The following is a 12,940-nucleotide window of genomic DNA, read 5'->3' on the forward strand; positions in this document are numbered from 1 at the left end:
AATGTCTTTTAATACAAAAATCCATTTGCAGCCAACAATATTGGAAAGGATGGGAGGTGGAACAAGCTTCCATGTCCCGTTAAGAACAAGAGCATCATACTCTTCTGACATAGATTGACGCCAGTGAGGATTTTTGATAGCTTGCGTCACAGTTGTAGGTTCACAATCAGAAGGAGGGCTAAAATGAGCACAGAGGTTAAGTTTTTGTAACGGCTTGTGAATGTTATTTTTAGCTCCGGTAGTCATATCATGATGATTTGTGGGGCAACGATCTAGTGGAGTTTGGGAAGATGATTGAACAGGAAGTGAAGAAGTGCTTTGTGTAGAGGTAGAAATAGGTTGGGAGGATTGCTGCGGAGATGTTACCGGTAGAGAAGAAGGAGCAGTACACGGTGGCAACTCCAAAGGGCCCACAATAGATGGAGTAGGTGCCGACGATGGAGTACTAGGAAATGAAACAGTAAGAATTGGTGGAACACTTGCGTAATTAGGAGTTGTAGATGAGCTTGTAATGATTTGTATGGAAAAACAAACTCTACAAATTTAACGTGACGTGAAATAAAAATTTGAAAGGTGGATGGGTCAAAACATAAATAAGCACTTTGAGATAAAGGAATATCCTAGAAAAACACAAGGCTTAGAGGGTGGTTCGAGTTTATGTGATGAAACACAAACATTCAAAATTTTTTAAGTTTATATTAATTAGGAGTGGTACCAAAAATTAATTGGCTATCGGGTTGTTGGATGTGTTTTGGATATTTACAGCTAAGTTTGAGTATCTCAACTTAAAATTTGTAGCTTTCACTTGAAAAAATTCAGTTAAAATTTGCAATGCAGACTGATTGATTTATCAGTTTAACGTGTGCCAGGAATGAAGAACTGGAATATCACCGTCAAGCAAGCACCCTGTGGAGCAATACCAAACAATGTACAATCCGGCTTTGCTAGGTGACACTGGAGGCTTTTTGAAAAGTGCTTCACGCTCACTTGCACAGATTGAGCATCCCCTCTGGATATTGCCCTCTCTGATCGAGTCTGAGCACTCAAATTTTGGTCCTCAGAGGGAGCTACAGTTTTCTCTCCACTAACCAACAATTTTCTAAACTCAGCACCTAGTGTGATCTTGAGCCATATCTAAAGCAGTTTGAAGTTCAAGTACTTGAGCCCTTGACAATGGTTTTAAAATTGGAACATCTTGGATTACTGCAGACTTGTACCCCTTGGTTTCAAAGTAAGGAAAGGCATTGCTTGAGTACAATTTGGAGGCAGCTTCTTCACCAATTTTATTTGGAGGCGATTGGCAGCGGATCCAGCTGCACGAAGACTAAACAAGTCAGATGCAGTTTATTTGTCCAAGCACAAATTGCATTTTGTCCTCAACTTTAATATTTATTGATGAGAATCAATACAGGTCCCTCATTTGTTATAGAAAGCTTTATTGTAGTCTCACCAGTTAATTCACAGGTCTATAATCATCTTGCAAAGTTAAGGGCATTTCTTTCGATCTAAAGTCTTTGCATCACCACCTCATCACACGCCAAGCCAATATTCCATTTACCTCTGCAACAAAAAGTTTTAAGTAAACAATCCTAATGCACGCAGCCAAATAAAATGCAGTAAGAATATTCAACTTAAAAATCTGAAAGCCAACTTGGTGAATTGCCTCCTTAGGTGAAGTTCCATGCTTTACTATAGTTGACAGAACTCAGCAAAAGCTTCCATACAACAGATTTTGAAAATGATGATGCCAATAGATACTCATTCAATCCATTGAAAATCCAAAGGTTCATTGTTAATAGAAGTTTACAGAGTTTTGGTCATCAAATAGCTCAGACCTAATCCCAAACAAAAAACGAGTGAAAATTAGATCACGAGCAGCTAATTGTAAATTCTAACTTAACTCTTCATCTCCTTTGTAAACAAGAAACAAAATGGAGACACGCAAAATGAATATGGAGAAAATTTGAACTCAAATGAAATGAGGGCACGAAAGCAAACAAATGGCATGCACAAAAAAACCAAGCCTCAATCAAAAACTAATTAACCATTAAGAAAAAAATTGGTCAGAGAATGAACTCCAAATTCAGGAGTCAAGCAAGAAGCTTTCATCATTTCAGAAGCTCCTGTACAAAAAAACCAAGCCTCAATCAAAAGCTTTCATTAATAAGTTATGCTCTTTGGAAGCAAACCTAAATTCCAAGAGAAACAGAAGCCAAAAAATTTGCAATTATACGCAAAGGAAGTGAAGCACAGGATTCTATCACACATAGGAATTGTATAACAAGAGATCGATATATCGAATTAGAAATCACAATTCGAATTTGTGTGAAAAATCAAAATTAGAAGATTTCACATTTCGAGAGGAACAAGCAACAGATGAAGTTCAAAATTTCAGCCATAACATGCTAAAAATGCTACACTTAACGTTTCATTTTCATGGATTTTCTCGGGAAACAAACAGAAAATTACGGTTCAGAGAGTTGACTGACCTTTTGGCTTTTGAAATTGAGAAGATCGCGCGCCAAATTGGAAGAGGGAAAGTGAAAGTGCGAGTTTTAATATGGGTAGATAAGGAAATTTTATTAGGTTGCGAGGGTAAAAAAGGAAAGAGATATCATTATTTTATCATCGATAATTATTAAATTTTTTTCCAAAAAAAAGAACAAGCAAGGATATTTTATTGTCATTACTAAGTTAAAAAAAATTGTTTCAAAATTACTTGAGTCATATCCAATGGACCAACAAAGTAATCGTTTTTATTTTTATTGATTTTTGCAGGAAATTAATAACTTAAAAATACTGAAAGCTATTGTAAAAATTTTTATTATCAACCTCATAATTTTTTTTTTTTGGGGGAAGAGAATTCAAACATTTTTTTTTTAAATTTCCAAGAATTCTTGACACCCGTCTTAATTAAAAGCTATATTTTTATTCAAGAGTCATGCTATTCATTCACTCACAGACCAAAGGCTTTCCGCAGCAATATTATTATTTAAATTACAACAAAGGGGAAATCAAATACGTCATACAGAAGCTTAAAGCTGAATCTACAAAATCTAGAGCTCTCAACTACAAAAATTACACTTGATGATCCTCTACAAGATGAAGCTTGTTCAATATCTTATCCAAAGCTTGTAAAGTAACCTTGTAACGATCTTGAGATTGCCTGCCTTCCTCGACGACCTGCACGATGCGTTTGTACAAATCATCATACCTGTGCACCGGATTTTTAATATCAACGCCACTGCAGCTGTGATTAAGAAAATAAGAGCGTTTAACATCTTTTCTCCATCGAGAAAGAATGTACTGAGATGGGATCTCCTGCACGCCACTCTGGTTTAGAACACAAAGAATGTGTCTGCATAAATATCCTCTGAAATTGAACAACCCACAAACACAAAGCACCTCCAAGTTGGAGGCATTGTACAAAACATCGAAAGCCCTTGAATCTTTCTCATTGCTACCAACCTCGAATTCTTCCTTCACTATGTATGTTATAGGTCCATCAGCACTAACATGTTTTGTGCTATAGCAAGAGTACATAGCCTCCACCTCCGTCTGAAACTTCCTTAACATTTCATTTGTGTACAGTTTTGAGAGTTGAAATTCATAGTAACATCTTGGTTTCTGGATACAACTTGAATTTCTTGAATCCATATCTGCCAAGGCTTCCAGTTGATAATTCGCCCGCAGTGCTTGATCATACTTGTCTAAGAATTCTTTCAAAGGAGTATTCTTATCAAGATATCCTTCAAAGTATGAAGTAGAAACCTCATTCTGCGGGAACGAAAACACTCCTGATAAAAAAGCTTCCTTCAAATAAATAGGAGCCCACCTTTTACGATCTTCATATAAAGTTTGAATCCATCCGTGATCCTTTATTCCATGACGTTGAATCATGTCTTTCCAAGCTGCTTCAAATTTCTCAGGCCTGAGAGAGTGATAAATTGCTCTATGTAATGCAGCTTTAATAGCTTCATATTCAAACAATCCTTGGAGTTTCACTGGAATTTTTTGCATGATGCATGACAATGAAAAGCAACGATAAGCTCTTGGGAAAACATCGCCAACAGCAATTTGCAAGATTCTACATTGGTCAGTGATGATTGTTTGTGGAGAGCGCCCTAACATACATGTAAGCCACGCCCTAAACAACCATGTATATGATTCTATGGTCTCACTGGCAAGTAAACCACAACCCAACAACACTGATTGTCCATAATGATTCACCCCAATGAATGAAACCAGTGGTACATCATATCTTTCAATCAAGCACGTAGTATCAATTAAGACTACATCACCAAAGTACCTATATGCAACTCTTGACCTGGTATCAGTCCAGAACAGGTTTCTCAAGCATCCCTTTTCATTTAGATCCACTACATTAAAAAAGTTTGGATCTGTCAACTGCAAACGACAAAAGAAACTCTGGACAGCTTGTGCATCACCTGGTTTAAGCTTCAATTGATTTGAGCTATTAACATTATTTCCAAATACTCCATTAACATCTACATTACCATTTCCCTAGGCATCAATGATAAGAGTTCGAAACAGTTTAATTTTTTGAACTTCTTCAGCACTATCTAAATGCAATGTTCTTTTGGTTCCAATACCTATGTGCTTATGTGACTTGCAAAACTTTCCACTTCTTGGGCTTAACAAGTGGTTATGCTCAAGCTCGACTTCAATGATTCTCCACCTTTTGGTTTCCATCAACCTAAACTTTATCATTGCTGGACAGCCAGCTCTTGTTTCTGGTCTTGGACGGTTTGCCTCACTTTTCTTCTTGAAGCTTGCACTACTACAGCTCAGCTTTCCTCTATACTTTTCTCTACTCTTTCAGTACCAGGTATTGCTAACTCTAACACCAAAACCCTGTTCCTTGGCATAGCAATTGTAAAAGTAATATACATCATCGTACATCTCAAACTCCATTCCAACAGCAGGAGGCAAGGGATTTTGGATTATCCCAGTTTGTCCAACATATTCAGTCATCGCACAATCTCCTACGACCTCAAAATCATCAGTGTCATCATCACCTATTGGTTCGGTGTTGAGAGAAACTTCATCCATCTACAATGGATGTTCAATGAAGTGAGCTTTAAGGAGAAAAAGCAAAATCAGTTCAAGGAATCATAGTATAATCATACAGTTACTTTCACAAAGCTTCATATTTCATCACTGCTTTACCAACATGCAACTGCCAGAGAACAAACAGACATGTCATAGACGCTTGAATTAAGTATTGGTACAAATGAGCACACATCATGTGGGACAAAATTTCAGTCACTAAACCCAATACCACTTTTTACATCATACCAAGGAACAGATTAAACCCGACACCTTCTTTTAAACCATACCAAGGAACAGATTAAATCATCAATGAAAAATTAATCACATAATAACTTAACCAGACAAATGAAGAGCCTGAAACAGCACAAAACTTGAATCTGATTATGATAATTGTTGAGTCCTTGTATCTACAGCTTTCCTTCAATGATAAGACAATGAACATAAACGAGACACAAAAAATTTATTTTAAACTGACAGCCCATGATATAAATCAAACAAAATCAACTCCTTTTTTTACACATCACATCTCATATTCATTTACATTGAAACACAAAAAGGAAGCGGGAGTGGGAAAAAAACAACAGCAGAGGAACTTATTTCCATAAGGTTTACGAAATAAGGAATCTATTAAAACCCAAAACTTGAGGTCACCACAAAGAATTTGGTTCTCATTATTTTTTTCTTCATTTTTCACCAATTGATGAACTTAAAATACAATCATAAATGATAAAACCCCATCTCAATCTTTTTGAACTAGAGCTAAAGCAAAGCATTTTAAGATGTTTCATCATTTTTTTTTTAAAAAAAACCTCAATAGTACAATGTTTTTACTCTAATAATCTCTTAATTAAGGAAGATTAAGCTTCAGTTGTAAGCTAAAACAAATTTCTTAAATCAAGCCCCAATGCTTTATGCTATTCAACAAGGGCTCATAAATGATAAAACTACTTCTACAAAGATACCCATTTTCTAAATTAATTTCAAAAACTGAAATCAAACTCCTGAAACGTAACGAGCATTAATATAATCAAACCCGAACAAGAATTGAAAAATGACACATAAACTCGTTTACACATTTCGACAGACACTTTGCAATCAATGAGCAAAAAATTAATGGAGAAGATAAAATTCAAACGAAACATGCCTTACATTGATCAATTAGAAGGGCAAAAGAAATTTTAGTACGATATGGGATCAGGGTCTTGCCACGGTGATGTTATTTGTGATGTTCGAGCGACTCAGCGGCCTTCGAGGTTGAAAATTTGATTGACCAAAAGCTTCCCGTTTGTTGATTCTCTAATAGCAGAAACGAGACTGGCAGTAAACACAACAACTTCGCTGATTTTAAATTCCGTTGTTTGAGATGGAAAACTTTTTGAAAAAATTAATGTGTTCGATGAATATCAAAATCTAAAAAACTTTTTGTTTTTCATTTTTTTGGAAAAAACCATTGAGATCCTTACTATTTTTTCTTATATCATCTTGCTTAATAATTTGCAAAGTCTATCGCATAGCACCCATGCATGATGTATGCTGCGTAACTGCGTTGTAATTTACAAAATTGTAAATTTGTTAAAAGAAAATAATAATAACAAGTTAAAACTTTAAAATTTTTATCATTCGAAGAAATTTTAATTTAGTTAAGTAGGTGACATGATAATAAATAGATACGTATAATGTCCGAGATTTTTTATAAGATTAATAAATATGATAAATTTGGATTAGTTCAATTTTGACGTAATTCAGAATAAACACATCTTCCTAATCTAAAAATAATTACAAACAATTTAATTTGTGTTGTTTCTCTAAAAGTTTGAGACACAAATGTTATTGCAAATTGAAACGCCATGCACTAGTAGAAGGTAAGAGAAACCAAGGTTGAAGTTACTGTTCATTTATTTTTATTTATGATTTTTTGTAAAATGTAAGAAATATGTAGAAATGTTGCCAGCAATGATTTTGGAACTTTGCATAAAATTTTTATCATTATTGTTTTTGGTATTAAGAAATCCGAGGCGGTGATTAGTCGTATGTTGCAACAATTAAGAAATTTCTTATTGGAGATAATTTGGTAGGTTGCAACAATTAGAGAATAATTTTCCTGTCAGTTAATCAATCAATAATAAATTTCAAATTGCAGAAAATAAAATAATACTGTCGCACTTAGAATCATCTTTTCTATTTCTTTCAATTGTGACAATCATTTGTAACAAATAAATCAATTTGATGCACATCATTTCCCCAATTCAAAGTTCAAGTCACTGCTCAATTGCAGGGTAGTTAGTAGACATGCATGCATGTTTAATTAAGTACTGCATTGTAATATAGAAAATCATAACATCTCACCAAGCCCGGAAGCATAGCTCTTTATCTTGTAAATGTTGAAATCTTATGCAAACTATGGGAAACATGATCTCACTCTCAGTGCCACTTGATTCCATTTTCTTTGTTGGGAATGCTACGAAGTCTAAGCTTGAAGATAATCTCGATGCCTTGCGGACTGCAATGGAAAAATAAGCGGAAACGAGAAATGATGTGATAAATTGTGAGCCAACAATAGTGGGCATGGTGTCGACTTTTGAGAAAGCCTGGAGATGCCTTGAAGAAGAATCAGTTGGAATTATTGGCCTGTATGTTAATGGGGGAGTTGGAAAATATTTACTCAAATCAACAACAAGTTCCTTGATGGTCCAAATAATTTTGATGTTGCGATCTGGGTAGTGGTCTGCCAAGATTTACAACCCCAGAAGTTTCGGGAAAAGATTGGGAAAAAGAAAGGCTTGTTCGATGAGTCATGGAAGAACTGAAGTTTTGAAGAGAAAGCACTCGACATATTCAAGAATTTAAGCAAGACGAAGTTTGTATTACTGCTGGATGATATATGGGAGCAGGTTGATTTAATTAAAATTGGTGTCCCTCTTCCAAGCACAAAAATTACATTCAAGATAGTCTTCACAACTCGTTTTATTGACATTTGTGGCCTCATGGAAGCTCACAACAAGATTAAAGTGGAGTGTTTAAATGACGAAGAAGCATGGGAATTATTCTGCAAGAAGGTTGGAGAAGATGTGGCGACTCTGTCCAAGTGCTAAGGAGATCAGCCTCAGAATTTCTAGGTATGTAAAAATGAGTATATATATCCACTTTTGAAATTCAGTTATGATAATTTACCTAGCGATAAAATTAGATCGAGTCTGTTATACTGTAGTTTGTTTCTGGAAGACTTTCCAATTAGCAAAACGGAATTGATACATTGTTGGATAAGCGAGGGCCTTTTGGATGAAACTAATAGTTCTGAGATATGAAATCAAGGATACTACATTATTGGTGTTCTTGTTCCTTTATGTTTATTGGAAGAAGAGGCTCCACTATATGTAAAAGTGCATGATGTGATACGCGATATGCTTCTGTGGATCGCATGTGAAGTTTTTTTTTTCTTTTTGATAGGGATAGCATGTGAAGTTGAGAAGGAGAAAGAGAATTTTTTGGTTCGTGCAGGTGCAAGGATTAACTGAAGTGCCAGACATTTGGAAATGGGAAGGGTTGAGAAGGGTGTCTTTCATGAGCAACAAAACTGAGAAGTTATCAGAAATTCCTTCAGATCCCCATCTACCGACTTTGTTGCTTCAACGTAATTATTTAGAGATGATCAATAATGACTTCTTCCAATCTATGAATTCCCTTAGAGTTTTGAACTTATCATGTAATCATTCTCTAATTGATAATTTCAAAGTTAGTTTCCCTACAACATCTTAATTTATCAATGACTAACATACGAGAGTTGCCGAATGAGTTAAAGTTTGTAGTGAATCTAAAGTTTTTGAATGTGGAGTATGCACGGTTTCTTCATTCAATTCCAGGGCAAGTGATATCCAGTTTTACGATGTTACACGGTTTGAAGATGTTTGGTTGTGGGAGGTCATCTTCTGATCATGAGCCACACTAGAAGATAGAGTTTTATTTGAAGGCTGTAAACTTTTGATTGTGGAGTTGTTTGGTTTGAGAGACATCTAGATGTGTTGACCATCATCCTAACAAGTTCCCTTGCTCTGAAAAGATTTTTGAGCTACAACAAACTTCAAAGTCGTACTCAATCTCTCTATCTTAAATGCTTTGATTCAAATCTTCTTGTTTTTTCCATAAAACATTGCCATGATATGGAGGAAATACTCAGTGTCGGAAAATTAGGTGAAGAGATGATGTCAAATCTGGAACCTCTTACAAAACTCCAAGTTCGTTGCTTGAAGAAGCTACCAAATTTGAAGAGCGTCTACTGGAAGGCCTTGCCCTTGCCCAATGTATGCATAATTTTTGTATCTAAATGCCCAGAACTTAAGAAGCTGCCGCTGGATTTTGAAAGGGCGGGCGAAGGTAAAATTCTTATCAAGTGAAAGGAAAATCGATGGAAACGACTTCAATGGGAGGATCAAGCAACTCAGAATGCATTGCTTCTGTTTTTCAAATCTAGTGATTGAAGGGGGCAACATCAACATCATCAGCCTGGATGGGGAGATTCTGGAGCAGATCAGTAGGGTTTGAATCTACATCATTAACATCATCAGGGTCTGTATTTCTATTGCTGGTCTTAATGCTTGCTTACTGTTGCTTGACAAAGTGAGCCAGTTTTTTGTTTATTAAATTTTGTCTTGTAGAGACAGTCACAAAGTATGGGTTGTTCTATGTGAGAGTGATGTGAATCAATTTTTCAATTATATATTCTGTGGTCATTGTGAATTTTGTTTAGAGATGCAAACTTAGAATATGGAAAAGTTCATCGGCAAACATTTTGTAAAAGCTTCCAACTGAAGTTTTCATAATTAAATAATAAAAAAATAGGAAGTGACGAAAAAATTATCCTAGGTGTTACGAAAAAACATGAGCTCCGAAAATATTGGAAGTGACGAAAACTTAGGGCTAGGGTTTGAGAACTCTAACCCGCCACCACTGCAAGAGGACAGGACGACTAAGAAGGCCCGGTTTCGGGCTGAGGGAATTGATGCTGATAATCCTCATAAACCCTCTTGGAGAGATAAGGCTATGGAGGCAGTCACGGTGATGGCAGGTCAGACAGGAAGGATTGGAGAGTTGGGTTACGGCAGTGTATGCTAGCCCTATTCCAACAGTCCTGCGTGAATTATGGTATCACCTTGCAAGTATTGCTTCTCAAATGTTGGATCCGTGGTTGGTGGGCGGAGATTTCAATGCTATCTTATACGCACATGAGAAGAAAGGGGGCTCGAACCGAATAAGTGGCACTTGCAATTTATTTAATCATTGGTTTCATTCTTGCAGGATGCTTGATCTAAAGTTCTCCGGCCCTCGCTTCACTTGGTCTAGGGGAAACCTTTCTAAACGATTGGATAGAGCGGTTTGCAATAATGGATGGCTAATAAAACATGCAAATAGTAGTGTCATGCATCTTCCAAAAATTGATTCCGATCATCGGCCTATTCTAGTCAAGTTCCAGAACATGGATTCCAAGCATGGGGGCCCGAGGCCATTTCGATTTTTGGCTGCATGGCTCACAGATGAGAGATTTGGGAGTTTTATGAATGATAGCTGGAATAAGGGAGAGAATTTTCTTGAGGCAGTGGCTGATTTTACTCAACAAACTAGGTGGTGGAATAAGGAAATTTTTGAAAATATTATTTATCGGAAGCGGAAATTGTTGGCTAGAATAGGTGGGATCCAATGAATTTTGGAAGCCAAGCCTAACCATAGCCTTACTAGACTTGAAGTTAAGCTTCAGAAGGAGCTCGAAGAGGTTCTCACTCAGGAAGAATTATTGTGGCTTCAGAAATCCAGGAGAGATTGGACTTTGTATGGTGACCGCAACACTGCTTATTTCCATAAAAAAATGCTAACCAGGCATCGCCAGAATCGGATTACTGCAATTCAAAATGATACTGGGCAGTGGATACACGACGTCGAGATCATTAAGCAACGTGCAGTCAATTTCTTTTTGGAATTATACACGCCTGAACAAGGGGTGCATAGAACATATAATGTCAGGGGGTGTTTCCCTGAGACGTCAGATGATATTTGTTTAAGTTTGATGTCTGCGGTAACAGATGAGGAAATCAGACATACTATTTTCAGTATGAGTCCTTTTAAAGCTCCTGGAGTTGATGGCTTTCATGCTAGTTTTTACCAAGCGCAATGGAATACAGTTGGTATGTCTTTGAGCTCTTTAATCAAAAATATTTTTAATTCTAATCATATCCCTGCAGAGATCAACAGAACCTTGCTGGTGCTCATTCCTAAAGTGTATCATCCAACAAGCCTCAAGATGTTTCGGCCGATCAGCCTTTGCACAATTCCGTATAAAACGGTGACGAAAATTATTGCAAATAGGTTACAGGTTTTTCTTCCAGATCTCATTGGACCCCAACAAACCAGTTTTGTACCGGGTCGGCATATTACAGAGAATATTGTTATTGCTCAAGAGGTAATCCATACAATGAAGAAAAATGTGGGGGGTAAAAGAATGATGGCGGTTAAAGTGGACTTGGAAAAGGCTTATAACCGGTTGAGTTGGCGATTTGTTCAGGAAACTTTACAGGAAGTTGGGCTACCGGAGCGATTTATTCACCTCATAATGGAGTGTTTGTCCACAGCCCAAATGAATGTTTTGTGGAATGGAGAAATGACTGAAGATTTTCGGCCAGGGAGAGAAATTCGACAAGGAGACCCTCTTTCGCCTTATATTTTTGTGCTTTGTATTGAAAGATTAAGTCATGGGATTATCCAGGCGGTTAATCAAGGTAGATGGAAACACATTTGACTGACTCGAACTGGCACTCCTCTAAGTCATTTATTTTTTGCGGATGATCTGCTTCTCTTTTTGGAAGCAAGTTACGGCCAAGTTGATGTATTGAATGATGTGGTGGAGAATTTCTGTAGGAGCTCGGGCGCTAGAGTTAGTAATCAAAAGACCCAAGTCTTCTTCTCCAAAAATGTCCCGGTCACTTTAGCCAATGGAATTGGCAAGGCTTTAGGCTTCTCGGTTACAAATAATTTGGGAAGATATCTTGGCATGCCTCTTCTTCACGATCGGGTTTCTAAGAAAACGTATCAGAGTATCATTGACAAAATTGATCAGCGGCTATCAGGATGGGCAGCAAAGCAATTGTCTCTGGCAGGGAGAGTTACTCTCACTCAATCGGTGCTTCAGGCAATCCCGATTTACGCTATGCAAACCACGTACCTCCCATCTAGTGTCAGAGTTAAAATTGATCAATTATGTAGAAGATTCATTTGGAGTGGGGCTGGTTCTCAACGCAAGTTAAGTTTGGTTAGCTGGGACAACATTTGTAGGCCTAAGAGCAATGGAGGGCTCGGTTTCAAGGACATGGAACTTATGAACAAAGCCTTACTAATGAAAGTGGCTTGGGATTTATTCATAAATCCTAGCAAGCTGTGCTCCCAGGTTTTAATTTCTAATTATGTTGCGCCTTGTGATATGATTACTACTGATGCTTCATTTAAAAATGGTTCCTATTTATGGCGCTCTATGGGTAAGATTTGGAAAGACTTCCAGAAGGGTTTGCGTTGGAGTATTGGAAATGGCCAACGGGTGAAGTTTTGGGATGATATTTGGGCTACAAATGGTGATCCCTTAATCAACTATACGGTGGCTTCAATTCCGGATAGCATGCGAAATATGTTGGTGGCGGATTGTGTGGATCAAAATGGGAATTGGTTGTGGAACATATTCAACTCTTTTTTGAATAACCATGCTGTTTTAAGGATTGCTTCCATGGCTCCTCCGTCGTCAATGAGAGGCGAGGATAGGATGTATTGAGGTGCATCAAATACTGGCAATTTTACAGTCCAATCAGCTTACCAAGTGCTTACGAATTTTTGC

The 12,940-nt window shown here is 37.0% G+C and overlaps 3 protein-coding genes across 34 annotated transcripts in view; 1 reads left to right on the plus strand and 2 right to left on the minus strand.

The window, feature by feature from the left end:
* The window catches only part of LOC102608019 (uncharacterized), a 41,670-nt gene extending 39,061 nt beyond the window's left edge, over positions 1-2,609 (minus strand). Inside the window, exons 1-4 of one of the 8 annotated variants that reach the window (XR_008056633.1) lie at positions 2,490-2,571; positions 1,652-1,835; positions 1,451-1,560; positions 956-1,313 (exon numbers count right to left, since the gene is read on the minus strand). The gene's annotated coding sequence lies outside the window, so the exon portion shown is untranslated. Of the gene's footprint in view, positions 1-955; positions 1,314-1,450; positions 1,561-1,651; positions 1,836-2,045; positions 2,124-2,489 lie in introns of those variants that run through there. The other 7 variants (XR_008056634.1, XM_052444857.1, XM_052444859.1 and 4 more) reach the window with 7 other exon arrangements.
* The window catches only part of LOC102608225 (probable disease resistance protein At5g63020), a 136,177-nt gene that overhangs the window by 95,348 nt on the left and 27,889 nt on the right, over positions 1-12,940 (plus strand). Inside the window, exon 3 of one of the 24 annotated variants that reach the window (XR_008056629.1) lies at positions 1,210-1,232. The exons of 21 other annotated variants lie outside the window; for them this stretch is intronic. The gene's annotated coding sequence lies outside the window, so the exon portion shown is untranslated. Of the gene's footprint in view, positions 1-854; positions 925-1,209; positions 1,233-12,940 lie in introns of those variants that run through there. 2 more of the 24 variants (XM_052444816.1, XM_052444815.1) reach the window with 2 other exon arrangements.
* On the minus strand, positions 2,910-6,504 carry LOC127898678 (protein FAR1-RELATED SEQUENCE 6-like). Of its 2 annotated transcripts, none has more exons than XM_052444855.1 (2): positions 6,223-6,504; positions 2,910-5,073 (listed from the first exon to the last, which is right to left on the minus strand). In XM_052444855.1, the coding sequence occupies exon 2, from the start codon at positions 4,129-4,131 to the stop codon at positions 3,079-3,081; it is 1,053 nt and encodes a 350-aa protein (XP_052300815.1). In that variant the 5' UTR covers positions 4,132-5,073; positions 6,223-6,504; the 3' UTR covers positions 2,910-3,078. The 2 variants fall into 2 exon arrangements, with proteins under 2 accessions (XP_052300815.1, XP_052300814.1); XM_052444854.1 differs by having other exon boundaries at positions 2,910-5,099.

Source organism: Citrus sinensis, chromosome 7 (assembly GCF_022201045.2).
Source record: "Citrus sinensis cultivar Valencia sweet orange chromosome 7, DVS_A1.0, whole genome shotgun sequence".
NCBI lineage: Eukaryota > Viridiplantae > Streptophyta > Magnoliopsida > Sapindales > Rutaceae > Citrus > Citrus sinensis.